Source organism: Anabrus simplex, chromosome 9 (genome assembly GCF_040414725.1).
Source record: "Anabrus simplex isolate iqAnaSimp1 chromosome 9, ASM4041472v1, whole genome shotgun sequence".
NCBI lineage: Eukaryota > Metazoa > Arthropoda > Insecta > Orthoptera > Tettigoniidae > Anabrus > Anabrus simplex.
The window spans coordinates 116528230-116552029 of NC_090273.1; the positions used below are offsets into that span (position 1 = coordinate 116528230).

Here is a 23800-nt window from a genome sequence, read left to right on the forward strand (position 1 = left end):
CTATATATCTTAGTCGGTTAAGAAATTGTTTTAAATGTTATTAAGGAATATGTTCGCTATTATTCCTGATAATGGTGAGCCCATAGCTAACCCTTCCTTTTGACCGATTTTTGTCGGTGAATGTAAAACCGCTTTGGTTTAAGGTTGTCCTTATAACGTTTTACGAGATCTTCCATAAAAGTCGGGAAAGATACAAAAGTCACAAAAAAAAAAAAAAAAAACCCCACATTAAAATCTATATGAAACAGCAATCTGTTTAAACATTTTCGCGATATATTTCCAAGCAGCGGCTTACCCATTAGCATGTGTTTTCTAATTCCAATAGTCTGAACGCGCATATTCAGTTTCATTCTTAAAAAATTGTAATAGCATCGCTCCAGAGACTTGTGGCAAACATTCATTTTCTTACTTCAAACGGCGTCACCCAACCTAGGTTTACCGTGCATGTATTATGAAAAAATATTTCATGCTCCCTATAGAATAAAGATAACATTTTCACTATAAATTTACATGGGAACAGCCTTTATGAAATTTAACAAGATGCGAAAGTACATAACCTAACCTCTGAAATTAGTTATGCACACTGCTGTATCTTGAGAAGAAGTATCACGCTCTTATTTTATTTCAGTACATAGTATTAAAATTAAGCAATCGTTAGCTTCAGTCTTTATTTCGAAGGACTTAACTGCTGTCATTGCACTTATTGCGGAAACAGGTTCTCCCGATGTTTGCACCAGTCGGAGTTGTGAGGAGAGCTCTGGCTCGATCAAGATCAACTCGCTCATGCGTAGCGAGGAATCGATACGAAAAAATTACGATCGCATTCAATATAAATACTGGAGTAGAACGTATGAATATTGGTAACAGATAAAAACTATCACGCCCAATTTTTCCCGTAATAATAGTTGAATCAGTAAAAGGGTTCTCCTTGTAACCAAAGAATATTGCACAGATTAATATAGGAATTTTCGAAGGGCATAAGAACATTGTCATTAAAACTGGGCTTCTCTTCTACTGCACAACAGTAGTCGCGGTCAGATGTGTATCTGAGTCCGACATCTCACTTTAGCCCTATGTGCTCGCGCTCGAAATTCCTCTTCCGCCTTGAATCATCCTCGGCGGGCTTATGAAGTCTTTTTCATAGGTTCTCAATGTCCCATAACCAAAACAAATAGAAATAAATATTTGAGCATTTTAACATGTCCTTAACGCTAAATGCGGCTTTTGTCATGTTGTGAATTACGTTAAATCGGATATAAGATATCATTGCTTTTAATGGAATAATTTTTGGGACTTGAAATTTCTTCCTTTAAACGCGGGTTTATGCTAAATCGAGGTCACAGAAAATCGGAGTTATACTGAATATTTCCAGTAGAATTCACCTTTCTTTGCCAGATAGCACCTTAATCAGAATGTTGAAATTTGTGGGCATACTGCCTGGAATGCACCCCTTCAGAAGGTGTGTGACTCAGTGGCTGAGGTCATGAATTTTATTATCTTTAAATATCCATATCTGTGACATTCTATATGTGGCTTTCAAAAGATCTTCACTTCCAACGTGTTAGGATGATGCTGTACATTTTGACTGCAACTTCTTTCTTCTCAGAAGTGCCAACACCATAGGCATGCAAGTTATCGGGTAAGCTTTACGTATTCTTCAGACAGGTTTATCAACTGCAATGACTCAAGTCTTGTATATGGTCTGACAATAACTTTCTAATTATTATTTATAAGTTTTATTATTTATAAGTTTGTGTACAATAACTTTCTAAAGCATCATTTCAGTAGAAAAATGGAAAACATATGCTGGGATGTAATTTAGTTACAGAGGAGTTGTTAATGCTTTAGAAGCCGGGAACTTGGGATTATCACATTTGAACACCACTGACTGGAGCCAAAATAAATAATTTTTCAAAAAAACAGAAGTCTTGTGACTTAGCAGTCTCTTTGAATATATTATCAGGTCTGGGTTACCTTTTTACGAGTGTTGTTTCGCCTATTCTACAGCAGTACTTACCAAGTCAGTATGGCAGTCGGGTAGAAATGACTTCTAATTGAAAACCATAATTGCATGGAAAAAGATTTGTACTTCAACAGGAGCTGGCTCCTTGCATTTGGGAAAAGGCTGTACAATTAATGCTTAAGTCTCTGTATTGTATTAGGTTGGTTCCATATAATCACAGATTGTCTTGACTAGGTCTACTGTTGAGTAGGTGAAGTCTTCATTTTTACTGTTTTGTAGTAATGATAAAGTGTAAATTCAAATTCAAGCTCTTTGGGCCTCATCAATCATTAGTAGCATTTTGCCCCAGTGCAGCAGTGGGCTCACGAATTGGGTTGCTACACCTTTCCAAGACGCTGGTGGCTAGTGCACCGTTGATACACATTGCAGGCGTCCTATGTAGGACAATGCAGTAACGATGCGCTAGGGGAAATAAGTACATCCACTTGTAAGAAAATTTTACTTTTAACGGTAGAACTGTAGCTGGGGAAAGTTTGTGTTGGCATTTTATGCAGGAACGAAAATCTTACACAGCATTGGTAATTTCCCGTCACATCAAGAACAACATATTGCACAATACTTCTAGAGTAGAACTGCGATAAATCAAAATCTTGCCCAATTCGAAGCAGCTTTCGTTCCTGGAAATGAGGCATCTTATTTTAATTTTTTCATTCAAAATACGGATACTTCGTAATTTGAAGAACAATGTCGGTTCTGTTACTGAAATTCAGACTTTTAATTCAAAACTGCCTTTACAGTTTGAAAAAAAAAAAGTAGTATTTTACAGAGTAATTTAAATTCAACATTTCTCCGTGTCATGAAAGAACGAGTCTTCCAGAACGTGCAGGGGTAGCTTTCCGCACTTTCACTCCGGTGTGTCTACAGTGTGCTTGATATTTGCTAAGTTAGTGTGAAATCTTAATTACACTTCTCAAGGGACTGGTGTAAAAGGAGGGGGGGAGTGTAAATTGTGGGAAACAATTTGTACAGGTATATATAAAAATGCTCTGGAAAAGGAGGTAAATGTTACACAAATGCATATTATTAATTTATAGAGTATTTCAGTCTCAATTGATTTAATGTACTTACCTCAAATAAAGGTCCATGTAAGTTCATTACTGTACTGTATTAACTGTTGACTACACTGCCTTTGTAATTCTGCTCATCCTTTGCCCAGGAGGAGGTTACTGGCAGGTGGTTAAAATTTTAATATATTCTTTTAATATACAGTAGTTACTTTCTTAGAATGGCTATAGAATTATCTAAGATGCAATATTTTCTCGGAATGAAACATTTTATTTGTTACTATTGTACCTGTATTTACAACGTTAACACAAATTTATTCCAGATGGAAAACTACACAATTACTGCTTCCTACCAAAATAGTCCAGAATCGATCTCTGTTTACGTTTCTTATTTTTTATGACCTCTATTTGTTTTTCAAGCTACTAAAGGTTATGAAAATTATTTTCACCCCCCTTTGCAGATGACAGATACCTGCGTAAAACGTCCACTGCTGCACTTGCATCAGTACTGGTAGGCATCACTTCACTGTCTTCCTCTGCTTCACCACTGTCACTGGTGGGAGACTCGGCTGCTGTTTGCTCAGCAACCAACTCCTCCACACTTCTTTCTTTCCTCTGCAGTGATCACAGAATCATCTACCTGAAGAAAATCTTCAGTAGTGCAGTCTGACTGCAACATTCTCCATACATCAGGTAGCAGGCCTTCTTCTTCTGGCAGCTGAGATTAGGCACGATTCTTGAAAAATCCTGCTTTTAAGAAACAATTTGAGATGGTAGTCTGCTTCACGGCTATCCAAGACTTAGCAACGAAGTGAAGCGCATCCAGGATTGAAACTTTAAATGATGATGGATCCTTTCCAGCATCCATAAGGAATAAAATTTGCTGCACCAGGTTCTTCCTATACTGTGACTTAAAGGAGTGAATAACCCCTAAATCCATAGGTTTTAGCTTGCTTGTGCAGTTAGCAGGCAGAAATTCTAACTGCACATTCCTCAAATTAACATCCGCGGGATGTGCAGAACAACGGTCGGTGAAAAGAAGGATCTTCCTATTTTGCGCACCCATTTTTTAATTCAGGCCAATTAACTGCTGTCGGAAAAGATCTGAGATCATCCAAGCTTTATGGTTGGAATCGTAGGCAGTAGGTAATGATCGCACATTCTTGAAGCAACGAGTCTTTTTTAGATTTCCCTATCACATAGGGGTGGAGCTTCCCAGAGCCATCAGCATTGGCTCCCAACATCACTGTGAGCCTCATCTTGCTATGTTTCCTACCATGGCATTTATCTCCTGTGAATGCCAAAGTCTTACTGGGCAACTTACAGTCCAGTTTCATCTAGGTTAAAAATGTTCCTGGGTTCGTAATCCTTGGTCAGCTCCTGCAATCTTCTATCGATCCATTCTTCCACAGTTCCATCACAGATTCCCCACAAACAGTTTTATAGGTTAGGTTATACCTTTTCCTACATATGTCGATCCAGCCATTGGAAGCGCTGACATTTTTAATGGCAAGAATCTTTATTATTATTATTATTTATTTTCCTTAAATTGTACATGTACAATTTAGGGGTGGTAGATGGAGAAAGGGCAAGCCCCACATACACGGAAGTGCCTCCATCTCCACATGTGTACATAAACTCTACTGAATATTTACATACAAACTTATGTAGACAATTTTAAATATACATATTTACACTACAAACACTGTACCCTTAGAATAATAATTATCTTGATTTATCCTGAAAATATTAGAGTAAGAACACCCAGCCATTTATACTCTCACTCAGACCCCTGTATACACACTCATTCACAACCACTCACACACGCGCACGCATACACATTCGCCCACATACACCTGTACTTGCAGCCATCCTTCTTGCATTTCTAATTTATACAAGTTATATACATCACATATAGGTTTATATTTACATATACATTTTCTTTACTTCGCGGAGGAAGTGAGGAAGAGGAAGTAGCTTTACCTCAGATGGTATAAGGTTCCACGTACAAGCAGCCCTTGAGTAAAACCCATTTAAATATGAGGTTGTTCTAGCGAAGGGAGGGACAAGAGTAACTCCTTGGCCTCTTTTAACAGAGCGGTAATTGAGCTGCAGACGGTGGAAAGGGAAGAGGTGTGTGTTATCTGTCAGGGATTTCCTAAGGAAGGCTACATCTATTTGTGTACATAACGAGTTCACTGGTGGCAATGACCTGGCTGTGTTTAAGGGGATGTGTTTGTTAATTAAACGTTCTGCTCGTCGCTGGATACCTTCTAGTTTCCTCATATTTTCCGTTGTAGTTGGATGCCAGGAAGGAAGGCCATATAATAGTATGGGCCGCACAAGGGAAATATAAGCCGTTCGTAGGGCTTTACTTCTTCCTCCCGAGAGACATCTACGGACGAAACCTAGCGCCTTACACCTCACTTCCTCCACGTGTTTATTCCATTTCAGATTGTCCGTAATGTGAATACCGAGCAGTCTGATGGAGTTAGAAGTCGGCAGTTGGATTCCACATAGAGTAGGTTGATTCTGGAGTGGTTGTTTAGCTCTGCTTAGTCTTATATATTTACACTTCTTAATATTTATATACAATCTATTTACCTCGCACCACAGAGCTATACTATCCAGATCCGATTGGAATTGTACAATATCATCACTGTTTTTCATGGCTCTGTAAATGACTGTGTTATCGGCATAATGCGCCATGGTCGAATTTACACAATCCGGTAAGTTGAGAGCATAAACCTGTACAGGAGGGGCCCTATCACACTGCCCTGAATTACTCCAGAAGTAATTGTGGTTTGGTCTGATTTGGCTCCTCCGTACACAACACATTGCGTTCGACCCACCAAAAATGACCTCAACCATGACAGCAGTTTACCCTGAATGCCGTAGTTGCCAAGTTTTAACAGAAGTCTTTGATGTGACACCTGGTCAAAAGCTTTGCTCCAGTCCAGAGTCACACAGTCTATTTGTGAGACATCAGTCTGCTCCAAAGAGAACTGCCAGTCATCAATGACTTTTGTTAGAAGTGTTGTGCAGGATTTTCCCAGAATGAAGCCGTGCTGGTTTGAGTTCAGCAGGTTTCTCTCCTTGAGAAAATCCAACATACATTTAGCAACTAGACATTCCATACATTTACAGACCCCTGATGTTATAGGAACTGGGCGGTAATCATCTACGTTTTCCTTATCTCCATCTTTGAAAACTGGCACTACGTTGGCTTCTTTCCACTCCAAAGGTACAGACCCGGTATTAATGGAATAGTTGAAGAGAGCGCAAAGCGAGGGCGCCAAGGCGACTGCACAATTCTTGAGAATTCTTGCTGGCACTCGGTCCGGCCCGGTCGCGGCATGAGGTCTTGTTTTCAGAAGGCTCTCCTTTACTTCATTCGTTCAGAAATACAGGTTGGTTAGAGGGAAGAGAGGGGTAGATGTTGTCCTTGAATATAGCATGTTCTCTTCCTCAGTAGGGACGGAGAAGTTACTTTTAAATTTCCTGTTGAAGGTGTCTGCAATTTCTTGTGGTGTGGAGACTGCCGTACCGTTATGTTTAAATACAGATGGAGCTCTGTTGCAACCTTTACTTCTGAGAAGAGCCCAGAGTTCCTTGGAGTTGGTGTTGAGACTGTGGATGTAAGAATCGTAGGAATCTCTGATAGATTGTTTAGCCTTGTTCCTAGCCAGCCTGTATTTCTCCCACTCATAATCGGTTGGATTTCTTTTCCATTTCTGGTACAGGCGGTCCCTTCTTCGAATTTCTCGCACTATCTCCTTGGTAATCCATGGAGATTTCCGTCTGCTGGTTATATTTACTGTTGGTGTGGTTTCTTCTACGCATTGAAAGAAAATTTTCTTCCAGTCGTTCCATATCTTGTTTATGTCAGTACTGCTGCTGGAATCTGAGGTGAGAACGGGGAGGCGGTTGGATAGTAAAGTGGATAGATCGTTCCAGTTTGTTCGGGAAAAATTATAAACTGTTCTGGTATGGAGTTTGGGGTATGGTTTTATATGGGTCAGTGTTGCGAGGATTGCCTGATGGTCACAGAATCCAGGAATAGTATTAAGAGATTGGACGGACTGTGGTATATTACTTAGGAAAAGATCAAGGGTTGAACGTGTTGTTTGCGTAATACGCGTGGCTTCGAACATTAATTGATGAAGGAATAAATCATAGAAAGTGGAAAGGAATTTATTGGCGAGGGGGTTATTTGGAACAGGTGCAGCATTTCTGGACCACTTAATTTCTAAGTTGAAATCACCGACAATATAAATGGCATCGTAATTTTGTTGTACATGTTGCACACGCTCGAGAGAGAGGATTAGTTCATCGTTCATTTCCGGCAACGACTTAGGGGCGTGATAAATTGATCCAATAAGGAATTTGCGTTTGTTGCACGTCACTTCCACCCACAGTGCTTCGGCTGCTGTCTCCAGGTGATGAACTCGAGTTGGATTACATTCTGGCTTGGCTGCAATTAGAACTCCCCCTGCAGAGCGGTGGGTTCGGTCCTTACGGAACAATATCAGCGAGTCAGGGAACACTTCTGAGTCATTAATTTTGCTGGACAACCACGTCTCATTGACACACACGAAGGTCGGGTCAAGGCTTTCAAGCGATGCGTGGATATTTTGTAACCGTCCAGGTCGCATAATACTGCGCGCATTGAAGGCAAAAAGTGATATATTTTTATTTACATATGTACATTTAGAATTATTCACTAAGTCACTGGGCGTATCACTGGTAACTGTAAAGAACGAGTCTGAAAGCAGCGGCATTTCACACTTCCAGCATAACCATGTACGGGAACCGTTCTTTATTTTTCTGAATTCAGACACTGAGACTTTTGCGCAGGTTCTATGGCCTTTTAGCGAGCAATTGTTACAGTGGACAAATAATTGATTCCTCCTACCACTATTTCCGCAAATTGTGCACTGTTGTGGACCCGGGTTTAGTTCGATGTCCCCACTTAGGGCAAGTGCCAAGCACAGCAGTGGCTGATTATCTACAGGCAGTCTGACAACACCGCTCCCGTCCCTTCGCCGAGGCCGACCTATGGCTGCCATCCCCAGACTTTCAGCACTGCACCACGTCAAACCGTTAAGACTACATTTTTCACTCACCAATAGTTTTTCCAATAGAATTATGTTTTCCAGGTATCCAGGAGGGTTATCTGAAGCGATTGTAGCACTTTTGGAGTATTGCACTGCACTCTTTACCACCAAAAATATAATAATACTACGCATAACACTCAGCGTCACTTCTGCACACGCCGCCATCTTGTCTTGGGCGGCCACTTTAAGCGCCTTTTTCCCTTAAGAGCACACCATCAATAGGAATGCCTGTGGCTCTTGAATTTTCAAAGTTTCAAACTAACTTTTTACAAATTTTTTTTCCATTTTTATGTATTTGCAATATGATGCATACTTCCTTTTCTTGGAGTTCGGTCCGTATTCTGAAGCACTTGTTGTAATGCTTCCTCTGGTTTTCACAATTGTATTCAGCGTGGATACAGGAAGCTGCACTTCGCAAACACGTGTTCCGCGGTACGAATCAACCTTGTCTAATATTCAAACTTTCTCATCCGTTGTGAAAGTTTTTCTTTCCTTCTTTTTTTCCATTATTAGCAGCAAAACAATAAAACAATAACAAAGAAGGATTAACAAATACACACGCCGAGAAAGGAAGATAGCGGCAATTCACTTTGACTGCTTGACTCGCATAACAAGAACAAAAAACGTAACAAATAACAAAAATAAATGTGACGGATCAGCGACAATAACTTGAAGAACTCCAACAACAAACGCAAGTGTAAAACAGTAACCCTGAAATAACAAACTCGGGCAATACAAACACTGACCATCTTACTAATAAACGGTGTATAACTTTTATACAGGGTGATTAATTTAAAAGTTCAGAGCGTAGTGCTGAGGATTAGGTGCGCTGGGAAGCGGAGACTGCGAGCGCAGTGTCCGCAATGACAAACGGGTATAGTCAGCTCAAAGAAGCGGCATGTTTACGCCTATAGAAACTAAATGAAACTGAACTCACCGGCTACATAGATGCTCTGGACAAATAAATAAATGAATAAACAAATAAATCAACTAGGAAATTAAACTGAACTCACCAGTATTTACATACGATTCTGAAAGTGATCTCCTTCAGCTGCAATGCAAGCTTCACATCTTGTAATGAGATTTCGAAGCACACTTTTATGTTTCATGGACACCGATAGACGCACAATGTTTCTAATTTCAATTTTTAATTCTTCTGCAGTTCGAGGATTACTCCTGTAAACATTTCCTTTCCCCATAGATAAAAATCACATGTGCTTAAATCAGGTGAACAAGGGGGCCATAAGCCTTTACTGATGATCTGATCATCATCGAGCACTTCCCGTAACCGTCGCATAGAGCTACATGCTGTATGGGCCGTTGCACTATCCTCCCGAAAATAGCCGTACCTTTCCTCTTCTTCAGTCAGTTCAGCAAAAAATGGTTCCAGAATGTTGTGAATGTAACGGTCAGAAGTAATCGTGTCCTGAAAAAATATTGGACCGATAATTCGTCGGGCATTGATAGCGCACCACTCGCCCACCTTCACATCATGCAGAGGTCTTGGCTGTAAAATGTGCATCAGCTCGTTTACAAGTGGTGTAGTACTGGTTCCGTAAGCAGTAAGAAAAAGAAGCGAAGGAGAACAGCTCTCACACCTTCACATCATGCAGAGATCTTGGCTGTAAAATGTGCGGGTTTTTTGTATCCCAGATTCTACTGTTCTGTGAATTGACATATCCACTCAAATGAAACCAGGCTTCGTCACTCATAAAAAGAAAGTTTGTATCCATAATACCGTCGTGGACACTATTCATTAGTCAATTGCAAACCGTTTTCTTGCACTGAAATCTGTAGGCAGTATCTTATGGACTGATTGAGTCTGATAAGATTGTAAATGTAACCATTTTGTTACATTAGGTGCTGAAGAAGGTGAAATACCATTTTCCTGAGCTGCTTTCCAAAGCGACTTATGTGGATTGACCTGGAGTCTTGCCTGTATATTATCTAACCTCTCCCGTGTGAGAGCTGTTCTCCTTCGCTTCTTTTTCTTATTGCTTACGGAACCAGTACTACACCACTTGTAAACGAGCTGATGCACGTAATGTTTTGATGGTACTGTTGCACCGGTAAATTGTCTTCGGAATTTTCGAAGGCACCTTTTAACTGGTTTCTTCGTCTTGTGCAAATAACACTCGACCAAAATATTCTTTGCTCTATCGTGTATTTAACCATTGCGATAATAACCTCACAACACACCTTAAAAGTCCAATCATTTCTAGCGAACTGAGGGACAGAGTGCTAAACAGCTGCGCGCTGGCAGTGAATACGTCTTATCTCGCCAGTGTTGACACAAGCCATCTGGTGCTCGCTCGGGAATTCCCACGGCATGCGAGCAGAAGTCTGAACTCTTAAATTATTGTCCCTGTCCAAGGTTTATACACCGTTTATGTGAAATTAGTTACTAATCGTGTATAAGCCTCCTGTGTATACATCTGTTATAGTTATTCATTGAATTGCTTATATAGACCAGGACCCTTAAGCATTGTATAGCAGCGAGTAGCGGAAAAAGAAACGAGTGAGCAGTTTAATTTCATGGTATTTACTGTCTGCAGTAATATAATCGTGGTGAAATATTTGACATCCATCTAACATTGAACACACATTGAAAGAATGGACGATAACGATGATCTTCACAATATTTTAAACATAGACATATACCATTTAGAGGTTATGGAGGCTAGACATCTTCGTAAAGTAAAACACTTTAAAGAGACAGAATGACAATGAAAAACTATAAAAGAAATGATGGTTGGGCGTATTTTTGTGTAATAATGTGTTACTGCTTAATAGACTTTTTGAAATTGCGAGTTTATTATACATTATCTGCCTCTACAAAGATCTTTCTCAGATTTGAGTCTAAAAAAGAACATATTCATTGACATAAAAATGGTATAACTTGAAAACTGTGCGTAATATGATTTCCATACTTTGTAGTTGAATACACAGATAGAAACGTTTTTGATCAGAAACGTTTTTGATCAAACCTTTCTTTTAGCTACAAAACATTTTTTCCTTTCTCCTGAAAAGTAAGGATTTGGGAATATGTACCCTTTTCAACTCACCGATTCAATTACAATTACGTACGTTTTCCGTACTATCCCAGTTAGGAGCTCTTGACCTTTTCTTAGGCTTTTCCATTTCCATTTCTTTTGTGGTGTTCATTACACAAGCAAGCTGGAATTCAAGAGGACAAATTGGGGCAAATATTCGTATGTAGGTAGGGGAGTTAGGGATTGGAAATAACTTACCAAGGGAGATGTTCTATAAATTTCCAATTTCTTTGCGATCATTTAAGAAAAGGCTAGGAAAACAACAGATAGGGAAACTGCCATCTGGGCAACTGCCCTAAATGCATATCAGTATTGATTAATTTATTGATTGATTGATTGATTGATTGATTGATTGATTGATTGATTGATTGATTGAAATGTTGATGTCAATATAAACCAATTGCCAGCTGACTCACTTTGTGTTGCCACTGCCTTTTCGATATGCTGTGCTAATGCGTGACTTTCCGGAAAGTTTTGCTCATAGATAACCAGCGGAAGCGATCATAAAGGCGGTGAACGTGCGAAATACGTCGGTGAACTGCAGGAAGAGATTCCTACGACTTGGAATGAGTGTATACGTGCTATATAATATTAATACAATGCATATACCACGTTTATTAGTAAGAAAAATATACAACGCTTATACAGGGTTTATTCACTGTATAGCTATACAAGTGTTAAACAACTGTATAAGGGCTTTTTTTAGTAAGATGGTGAATCACTTGATAACGTCTCCTTCTTGTGGCTTATACTGTATTTAGCAACAAAGCAGATACCTGATCTTCTTCTTCTCCTTTGCGGTTTTGTTTATTCAACTCTTTGTCGGATTTGAAAATAAGGTTTAGGACGTTGTGGAAAACGCCTGATGTCAAAGAATGTGCTGCATTGGTTAAGCGGAAGTTCAATACTGAGAGTTCTAAGAGTTATTATAGACCATTGGTCATCATGCCATGGTTACTCAAAGCGTTGTAGGTTAGTTGCGACGCCATTTTACCTCGAATTTTTCCTCTCGAACAGCTTGTCGTGGCGTAAATGGCGGGAAGCATAAAATGTCGCAAACGTAAATTTGGGGATTTTAATACATTGTGAGCATAGGAAATCTCAGGAGACCAACGAAAAATATTGTAAAAGATGCAAAAACATAAATGCGGGGTAATACTGTATTTATATTTGACGCTTTAAGGAACGCCACATTATCATGTAGCAGGCAGTCTGTGGAGAAGCAGAATCCGTGAACATTGGCGATGCCGACAGTTAGCGAAAAAGCGTGATTTATATAATCAATTCGTACGCATCTAACAATATTGACAGTGCCAGTGAAACTTTTTTTTTTTTTGTTTAAATGCCAAGCCCAAACAGATTTATGGTTGTAGAGGTAAGAAGTGCCAGCCAAGAAATTGCGCAAGGGTGGGGGTCACTGTACTGTATGGACACGGAAACAAGACACTTCCTTCCCTCGTGATAGGAAAGTTGTGAAAAGTCACAATGTTTTAAGGCGTCGGGCACTTTCTGTGCAACATACCTGCCAACCCTTCCGATTTACCTGGAAACTTTCCGTTTTTTAACTCGTCTTCCGATTTTCCGATTTATTTTTAATTCTTCCTATTTTTTACCATACTCTTCCCCTAGGATAAATTCTTATGTGGTTGTGTAATTTACTCCACCTCATTTTCAGGCGTTTTTATTTCGCGAGTGTATCGTCCGTCGCCTTCGTGTATCGTGTTTCTTTCTTGCTACAGCAGCATGTGTGCTTTACGGCTGGGGATTCGGGACGGCAATCGTCCTACAAGCAAGAGGAGAAGCTAGTGCGCGCTAGCGACTCGGTTATCGGCACGAAAGAATGAGTTTCTTATTGTGTGGTTCCCGCGCTAGTAACATCGTTTCTGTGCGTAATTTCTTTGGAGTTGAAGGCCACTTGTTATTTCTAGCGGTTCTGTGCTTTTCCCTGTGTCAGAGTCGTATGTTAATAATGTATGAGACATACCGATCTGTTTTGTATGTGGTAGTGTCGCGTATTTCAGTGCGTTTTTGTTTATTCTTACTTCATAATTTTAATGAGTTGAATGTATTTCAGGGAGTTGTGTCGGTGACAGTTTCTGATATTTTCTTTTCACGTTATGGCTAAAGGACATAACAAACGTTAACTACAAGTGTTCAGAGATACTTATAAAATTAAATTACCGTTCATTTTACAGTCTAATAAAGGAAACGATTATGCGAATCACCTCGGGAGATAAATTTTATTTCGAGTTATCGAAATTTCGAGATATAGAGAATACCGTTTTTTGAGCATTTAAAGCAAATAATTGAATCATATGTATCTACAGGCTTTTACTGAATATATTATGTTTAACGGTACTTAAAATACACAAAAAACCTCTATTTTACGGCAGCACTTGAATTATAACACTTATTATAATAACTTTTTAGAAGACAGGATACAGTACATACAGTAGTGAAACAAGAATCACAGGTCCGTTAACACCTTTAGAAAAAAAATCCGTTAGTCTCTTCAGTTTGTTGTGGTTAACCTTTCCTCCCTTCACGTAAAAACTTATCGTCAATATCACGCAGCCGAGTTTCGTAAATGGAGCTTGTCATCCGCGACTTCTGGGCTTGCTTTCGTATGTGACTGGTAATTTATACCCAAGAAACGCCGAGGCTTTGCCGATCGCTAGAAGTTCGAGTTTTTCGGTTCGCATCATATTAGTTCCCAGCTTCCCTGGAATCCTTTCTTTACTTGTTAACTGTTTCTCACAAACCACAAATGCCGTAATGCACAGTTAATGTTGCACAAAATTCGAGTTGCATAGTATTTTTTGCTTCAAGTTAGGAAATGTTTGCTTCGAGAAATCGAGGAATTTGTATAACCGAATTTCGAGAATAGAGAAATAAATACACGTGAAGAACAGGACAAACGGCCGGAAAAACTAAGTTAGTTCGAGATAATGAAAATTCGAGTAGAGTTTTGAGATATCGAGGTTCGACTGTATTATTATTATTATTATTATTATTCGTATGTATGTATCATAAATTAGAGTGATTAGGTACATTTTCTTGTAACCATTTTAATGTTTTTTAGTTAAAGATTTTAAATTTAATGAGCAAATCACATTGTAACTGTAGGTATGCATGCCTTTTATCTTGTCCTTTTTTCACTTAGACCGTGGCACAATATCTGTGCTGAAATCCAAGAATTAAAAAAATCTTCCTATTTTTGATTTCTAAAAGTTGGCAGCTATGGTGCAAGTACAAAGCATGTAAAAACGTAAACAGTACAGTAATCCAATAGATAAAGCATTAGCACAGGAGAGCCAGCATAATTTGTCCTCTTCTTTGAATCGTGTTTTTTTTCCCCTTTTGTGGCGTGAGGTTATGTTTGCCATGGTTTTATCCAAGTGCATTATTTGAGTAATGTAAATGCACCTGGTTGGATACATGTTTTCCATGGCATTTGAAAGTTTTAAACTGAGAATCAAATTGATTAAATGCATTAACGGGTCTTAGAAGAATTCTTCGTAATGCGGCAAGGGTTGGCATTTCTGAATTACGAGAGAAGTGCCATAGTGGGAAATTGTACAAGGATAGTCGCTATTACTATGTTGTAATGCAGACAGAAGCGAGAGACTTTCCCCCCTTGTCATAGAAAAGTTTGATAAGCCACGATGTTTTAAGTTCATCGGGTACTTTCTGTTCAAGTACAAGGCATCTGAAACGCCTACACTACAGTAATCCAATGAATAAAGCACTTGCACAGGGGAGCCAGTATAGATTTCTCCTCCTCTTTGAAATTTTTTTTCATTGCGCCAGGTTATGTTTGCTAGGGAGTTATCCAAGTGCATTATTTGAATAGTGTAAACACACCTTGTTGGATACATTTTGGAAATAATTTTTCCCATGGCATTTGACAGGTTTAAACTGAGAATCAAGGTGATTGAATGCATTAATGGGTCTTCGAGTACTTTGTACTTTTCCAGCCATGTTAATTGTAATCCTGTAGTCCAATTATGTGATATCACTCGATATCAAATTATCCGTTATTGGCAATTATTCATCGAGAACTGTTAAACGGCAGTCAGTTGTAAATTAGAATGAGATCGGATTCAAATTAGAAGTATTAGTACATAATTTATTATTTAAATTATGAAAGGATAGGAATTTATTCTGTATTGTATTTTGGTCAATATGTTGAGACTGTGTTTGTGTCATTTCGTCTCATATTTGTGTATACGGAAAAGTTATTCTTGAAGCTGGGAATTTGGGATGAGTCGTTGGTTTTAACTCGTGAGCACATAATTATACAGCGACCTGCGCGCAATGCTAAGCGAACCCCAGACAACATCGACACGCCCACTGGTTACTCTTGAAGAAATAGGGAGGGAAAGATATGATATGGGATCAACGAATCTGATGCTGCGCTGTAAAGAGAATTGGTATGGAGCAGTTACCAAGGGAGAGGAAGTCTCATGTATATTTATATTTTTTGGTACTTTGAGTTTTCGTTTCGATATACAGTGTACGTAGATGCTGTGATGTTGTCGGATCAAGGTTAGACGGAATAGTACACGACTTGTGAGATATTCCAAATTATTCGTGGACGAAGAACTATGTTAGTTCAAGTCTGTTGTACTCGGTACAAATCTATGTTGTATCAGGGGAACAGCTTAGTTGGTTCGAGATTTCTGATAAAATGGAAAAATTCATAACTGAATTTTCTCCACCCAAGATCAACTGTGATCAATTTTCATAAGCATAGGGCTAATGTCTATCTTAAAAACGGGGCAGGTAGGGAGTGTTAGGCCAGATAGCCCAAACCGAATCGCAGAACGAAGGGAGGATGTCCATGGAGCCAATCTACAACGGAGAAAGGGGGAACGAGTAACCATGGAATTCAGATGACCTCAATGGAAGCTGCAATTGGTGAGCCAAAATTAGATAATGCAAGCAACAGTAAATTACAGTAACATTAAATTCTAAATTCTCTTCTAGCTTAAAGGAACTTTTCCGATTCATCTCATTTTTAAAATAAATTAATTTGATTTTATATTGTTTTAATTTTTCTTCTCAAAGGGATACTTAATGGTTAATTATTTTATATCCCACCCCTGTGATTTATGTGTGTCTGTCTGACATTCAATATAAATTTTGCGGTACAGTCTCTTTAAAAACTAAAGCAGTGCCCAGTCAAAACTTAGAGAAATAGGAAACCATGGATTATGATAATTGGTACAGTGGAACCTCGATTCTCTGTTTTTCGAAGAACAGTGAAAATAAAACGGATAATCTGAGAATGAATGAAAACCATCAACAATATGGCTAAACATAACAAAACTGAAATACGTATAATTATAATCTAACAAAAACTCCTAAACCAAACCAAACTACAGCCCCAATGGGACTTTGCCTGCCAAGCGACCGCTGCTCAGCCCGAAGGCCTGCAGATTTCGAGGTGACGCATGGTCATTGTGACGAATCCTCTCGGCTGATATTCCTGGCTCTCTAGATCAGGGTCGCCATCTCACCATTAGATAGCTCCTCAATTAAAGATAATCACGTAGGATGAGTGGACCTGGAACCAGATTTATATCCAGGTAAAACTGCCAGACCTGGTTGGAATCGAACCTGGGCCCTCTGGATGAGAGGCAGGCATGTTAGACCGTGAAACCGCATTAATTACCGGTACGCGAGTTCAAAATCTCAATGCTTTATATTGAATTTGACAAGTGAATCTTCGTCAGTTTTCCGTGAAAACTTCTCTCAGTTCAGCAACTTTGATTAGCCAAACTCTTCGAAAAATCTAATAACGCCAAGCCAAACGACAATCGACCACAAGTAGTTTTTAATTCTCTCATCTAATAAAATAAAGCACATTAGATACAAAGTCACCCAACATGATGGCAAAATCCCTTCTTTTCTTAATCTTTCATTGTAATTTGTTCTCCGGTATAGTGTTCATAGGCAGTTTCTGGAAATCTTGTACCGCGTAAATTAGGCCTTTTAAAGGTTATGTTGAACTCGAAAACATGGTTATGAATGTAAGTATCGATTCTCAAAAGTTCTCAAGTGCATTATATTCAATTCTGCCCGTCTCTAATCCAATCAAATTGGAAAGATAAACAAAATATCATCAACACTTCAGAAATTACGATTATTCCTGACCTTGAGGTCATCTGGAAAGCGCGCTCGCTGCACATGTCAGTACGAAATGGAAATTATGTATGTATGTATGTATGTATGTATGTTTAGTCCTCAGCCCGAAGGCTGGTTGGATCCTCAACAGCTCCGCCATCAGCTTTCGTAGATGGCCTAGGAATCACTGAAGAGGCGTACTAGGGAAATGATGCGTGAGGTGGTTTCCCGTTGCTTTCCTCACCGAGCCAGAAGTTGCTGTTACGTATCAGTCTGCCAAGCCCACTGAAATGCATGCACCAACCGACCCTATGAGCAATATTTTCGTACCATTCATAGCAGGGACTGGCTGCAGAAGGAATGGCATTACTAGCATCACTCATACCTCAGTCACTTTCATTTTGTCAAAGCCAAGGATAAAGCTGAGACAGATCAATGAAAGTAACAAAATTCCTCTAGCCCATACCAGAAGACATACTGCACTCTAAACACTAGGTCCCATCAGCAAAGGCACATGGAAATGATACAAACCATTTAAATGTAACGTGTGCAAGTAAAATGACTGCGTATTTTTTTTTTTGTTTGAATTTTAATACGAAAAAGTAAAATTCCCAGTCTTACATTAGGACCTAAACAGTAATAGGCAATCCCAAGACCTCCCATGGCTTTCTATTTTAATGTAAGGTGCAACGTCTGTTCTGGGTCTCGCTAACATAATCGTGTACGATAATATTAAAATTAAACGGGACCGAGCAACAGAGAAGATTCTTGGACCAACAAACGAAGACGGGAGAGACCAAGGACAAGATGGTTGGACAACATTTCGGGAGATGTAGAGGCGTTAGCGATTCGAGGCTGGAGGAGAAGAGTTGTAGACCGAAAGAAGTGGGCAATTGCCATTGGAGAGGTTATTCAAATGGTTAAGAAGGTTCAGTTTCGATTCCTGCCTGAAAGTCCAGTTACTCTACAGTGCCCTGAGGAAAGTGCCGAAAACCTGTTCAGCAGGACGATCGAAAAAATGTAAAAATATAAACATCTAACCCTGGACATAATGTGGATGTGTTATAAGTGCAAACATTTGACGAAATTCGTTCCGTCTTCAAGCAGAGCTGTCAAAATTTGCTGTGTCTCCGTACAATTGTTGTGGCCACACACTGCTGTATGATTTTCCGAGATTCTCTAAACAATACCACCCGAATGCGATAAGATGGTCCCTTATGCAAGTTCACCGCTGATCACTTTTCCAGTACCGGTACAGTACTTGCTCTAATTATCGCAATGACGGGGCGTTAACGCCTAGATCCATAAGTATGCCATAGCCGTCCTTTCGCGAGATACAGTTTATTAAAAAACAATTGATCGAGGATTTAGCGTTGATGGGACTGGAATTTCTGGACGGCTGATCCGGGAAATCGTTTCTTCGAGGAACGGATAATGCAGAATTTTTAAAACGTGATTTAATTACGATGCTCGCGGGACCACATAATTTGAACACGTGTTCCGGGAAAACGTTTCCGGGAACGGATAATCGAGGTTCCATTGTATTCTATTTGTGTGGCGATTAGCGGGCAAGCCACATATATTTTATATTTATATTCAAGTGTCCCCAGCAAATAACATTCGTCTCCCAAGTGTGGAGCTGAGATGCTTAGACAAGTTACAGCGTGGCAAGTGCTGGCGTTTATGAATTAAGAGAGAAGTGCCATGGCGGGGTAGTCAGTATACTGTGTTGTAATGCAGACAGAAGCGAGAGACTTTCTCCTCTCGTCATAGGAAAGTTTGATAAGCCACAATATTTTAAGAGCATCGGGTACTTCCGTGCCAGTACAAGGCATCTAAAATGTAAACAGTACAGTAATCTAATGAATAAAGCACTTGCACAGGGGAGCCAGTATAGATTTCTCGTCCTCTTTGAATTTTTTCTTGTCATTGAGTCAGGTTATGTTTGCCAGTGAGTTATCCAAGTATGTTATTTGAATAGTGTAAACGCACCTGGTTGCATACATTTTAGAAATAGTTTATCCCGTGGCATTTGAAAGGTTTAAACTGTGAATAAATGTTTGCATGCAAAATTTTGGGAAATTTACTAAAACCGTAAAAATATGCCTAAATATTCCACACACCTTGTTTAGGAGTGGAAATCCAAATTTGAAGCGGTTTGAAGGCAAAATAAAAATTGTAAAATCATTTTTTCATTGGAAGAACAGCACAAGGCACACTCCACTTTATGATGTGACAGTGGTTAATTTTCTTTAGAACACCCTGTATGTGTTCACCCTTTTTCAGAGGCAATATTTCCTTCCCCATGAGCAAAGTGCAGATTCCAGAAAACAAGTAAAAACTCATCCCGGGAGAAAACACTAAAAAATTGCATTTTGTTAACCCAGGCCATTGAAAAGTAGTCTTTGACATCTTGCAAGGGGTGAAGCCCCATGTTGATGACATCAATAAATGCCTTTGTCACACAATGTTGGGTGATGCCAATTTCTCATTCTGCTCTCTTTTTTTTTTGGTTGGTGTTGCCTGTATTTTCCTTTTGTTCCCATGTAATTTAGTTTCGGTGAGAATATCATAAAATATTTTGTCATAAAAAAATAGATGAAAATATTCTACAGGGGGCATAGCAGTTTCAAAGTGTAATGGTAATATTGGTTCTTGATTAATATTACGAACGGGAATAATATTTGTTGGCCCAGGGTCACTATTACGTCTGTTCAGTCGTCCGCTCTGTCGCTGTGTCAGCGTCACTTGTGTCGTCGTTGCACTCAGGCGAGCTGAAGAAAGAATTTTCGTCCTCAGTCTCACATTCACTAAAATCTGACACTTCTTCGACTGTATCATCCAATATTGACACTATGTATCACTGATCCGTTTTTGCGATGCCATTTTACCGGACAACTATGAAAATGCTAAGAAGTACGCACACGAGGAAAGTGTGTCGCGCAACGTATGTATTCCGTAACTCCCACAAACAGAACAAACTCGGCAAGGTACTGCGGGGATTTCCCTCACTGGAAGAGTTGAGGGAACAGCTCCTGCCATCTCTGAGCATTTTCGGGTACCACCTCGGCTAATAAACTTGCGATTTTCGAACAGAACATATATATATATATATGTTTCCCCCCGGAGTATAAGAAAAGTCAACCAGATATATGTTTTCGTCCATGAAGAGTTAATGAGTTTTGGAATATTTTGCGACGCCGCAGGGGTTGGCATTTCTGAATTATGAGTAGGTGGTTAATTCAAAATCACGTCATTCGAAGTCAGATTTTTGCATCCCAGCAACTTCAAATTAACATGGTTTTACTGTATTTAATTTAATATTTCAAGTTATTTTAATACGGATTAAGTTAGTTAACAAGCTTATTAAAGCATTCTGTGAAATGTGATTTTCATTACGCCATATCAAAATTTCAACAAAGTGTTAACTAATGCACCGTTAGCAGATTTTTAACAGTGGTCCAATTTATTCTGTGATATTGTATTTTAATTTATTGTTAAATTTCCGTATGTCTTGCATTGTTAAGTGTTGTAAATGTACATAAAATACTGTATATTTACTGTGTTATTTATTCCATTATGAAAGTATCTTATTATATCCCTGCATAGAGACAGTATAAGGTCATGATTGAATATGTAGTCAGCTTCATAACGGTTTGTCTTTATTGTATGTGTTGTATAGTTACTGAATGCAAATATTTCCTTTCAGAGAGTGTACCCGTAGTGGATTCTGCAATTTCATGCACTTGAAACCAATTTCTCGAGAACTGAGGCGCTACTTATATAGTCGACGAAGGAGAGGAAGAAGGTAATTTTATTTTTTTAATTATTTATTACCATGACCCAACAAATTAATTTTGAATTAGCTGAATATTCTAAAATATTACAATTTTTGCTAAGAAATGATTGAATAGAATTACCATATAAATACTGTAGGTAGCAACTTGTAAAGTCTTAAAAATGAGACAGAGGATGCAAAAAATTGATACATTTTATAATAGGAATCGTTTCTCTGACATTTAACGTAGGTTACATCCTCCGGAGAAAATTCCTTATTTCCTTTCTTTTGTAATATAAAAGTGCATTCTTCACACTTCACCACCTTTGAATAGATAGGCTCTCTCCACATCAATTCCAGCTCTTTTACATCCAGCTTTTCTCAACCTCCGACAAGCTCATTCATGCTTCCCAGCTTCATTGAAGGGGCCATGGTGACATTGTTTGCTTTTTCACATTCCTTTCTTTCTGTATGTCACTTGCTTTTGTTCCTTTTCTTTGCTTAGTGTGCCATTTGTTGGTTATCTTTAAAACTACCGTTTCTGCTGTTTCTATATTCAATTTTAGTCTTCCTTGTCATGGTTTACGTGATTTATTTCCCAGCAGTGAACATTACTGTATTTACTCGTGTATTAACCCCCCCCCCCCCCCCTGGTTGTTTGAGACGAAGAAAATAAAAAATAAATCTCGCCTATAAGACCCCCGAACGTAATTCGTCAGAGAACGATAACGATTCCGCTTCGAAGCGGGTACAAGTCTTAAATCAGCTCTGATGACATCGCACAAATTTGTGAATAGTTTCATCCATACGACCTATGCAATGAAAACGCGTTGAATCCATGCTGTATATACGTGTTTCACAGTTAAGAAATGTCCGCCTCTGTAGCGTAGGTCTGCTGCGGCTCTGATGACGTCACACAACTAGATGAATAGGCCTACCTTCGTGTCCAACCCGCGATTGCAAGCATGCATCAGTCATGCTATATGTCTGTGTTTTGTAGTTAAGAATGTCTGCCAGCGTAACGGTTAGCACAATTAGTTGCTATTTTCGAGGGTCTGACTTCGATTCCCGGTACCGTACTGCCAGAGATTTACGAATGGCAGGAAGGTTGATATGTGGTAAAAAAGCGGTACATGAAACACTCTTCCACTGCGGGTGTGTCTAAAAAGAGCTGTACCACCTCGGGATGAGGAAACTAGTTTACTTTAGTTGAGAAATATTCGCGGTTGTTGCTATTTATACAGCAGGCGAGATCTTCAACAAAGTGGTCGTTTAATATCTCGTAACTTGGGCCAGTATAGGTATATATTTGGAGAGAAGTAAGTTTAAAACATGATAAAAGCTATTCAATTAAAACGATTGTTTTACTCGCCAACGTACCTAACAAATAATAATAATTTTCTGTCCCCATGTACTTTAAACGATTTTCGGAGACGCCACAAAAAACGTACGAGGGTATGCGTTACCGTAATCAAAACGGAGACAACGAACGTACAAAATTAAATATTATAATAATGAAACGCATTACCGCCACACCTGTAGATATCCATAAATGCGGTATATTTTCCTGTTATTTATTTTTATTTTTTTCGTCGAACTTTTGGCACTAAAGTCTAAGTGAAGATGTCACTTAGAATGCCAACACGCCGATAGCAAGGCAGGGAAGTTGGCGGCGCAAGACGATAATTCAAATGAAAGCAGTGATCAGGTTTACTGTGTGCTAGGCCTACTCTGCTGAACTGACGGAGACAAATGACTTTCCATTCTTTTGTATCAATATTTAACCTAAACAGTGTGGTCTGTCTTATCTCATGGACAGCTGTTGTGATAAATTTAGAGAACAAGCATGAAATGAGCTTAAAAATAAGGGTCTGTGTTTCAACAGCCGCAGTTATCAAAAGAATGTTTCCAGTTACTATGTATTGCATTCGGAAGTACAACTCGTAATATACTATGTATTACATTCAGAAGTACAACTCGTAATATACTATGTATTACATTCGGAAGTACAACTCATAACATACGCTAGTTATCAGCTGATGGTTTGGCATGGCTTTATTCAGGAGGAGTGGCTTCTGCTACATATACACCAACTGAGAATATCAGAGACCATCTGGGAATAGATTTACACTATTTAGACTCTATATTCGGGAAGAAAATTAGTTTTAAAAGGTTCAAAAAGACGGGACCTTGTATGATCTTGATTGCAGTGCATGGTTCAAAGAGAATGAAGCATGGCTGACGCGACTGGCGAGAGATAACAGTGAAGATGACGTCACTTAGAATGCCGACATGCCGGTAGCAAGGCAGGGAAGTTGGCGGCGCAAGGCGATAATTCAAATGAAAGCAGTGATCATGTTTACTGTGTGCTAGGCCTGCTGCTCTGCTGAACTGACAGAGACAAATGACTGGCCATTCCTTTGTATCAATATTTAATTATATGATAACACGATACCCTTATCCCTTTCTTCTACAGGATCGAGTATGAAGCGAGACGAATCTTCGTAGCGAGTTTTTACGGCCGTATGCCCTTCCTGACATCAGCCTCACCAGAGGAATTAATGAGATGTAACAAATGATGTGATATGAGTATCTAAAACGGACTTTTATATGTACTGTAGGCCTAAAAGTCGTGTTCACCATTTATAGGCTTTTTACGTTTAGAAATACTGCCTTCCGACGAAAATAGCCGGTAT

The 23800-nt window shown here is 39.1% G+C and overlaps 1 protein-coding gene across 1 annotated transcript in view; it reads left to right on the top strand.

Annotated features, from left to right (window-relative positions):
• U2af38 (U2 small nuclear riboprotein auxiliary factor 38) overlaps window positions 1-23800 on the top strand; it is an 87381-nt gene that overhangs the window by 57798 nt on the left and 5783 nt on the right. Inside the window, exon 7 of the mRNA XM_067153484.2 lies at window positions 21036-21134. Within this exon, the coding sequence (XP_067009585.1) occupies window positions 21036-21134 (99 nt within the window). The remainder of the gene's footprint in view (window positions 1-21035; window positions 21135-23800) is intronic.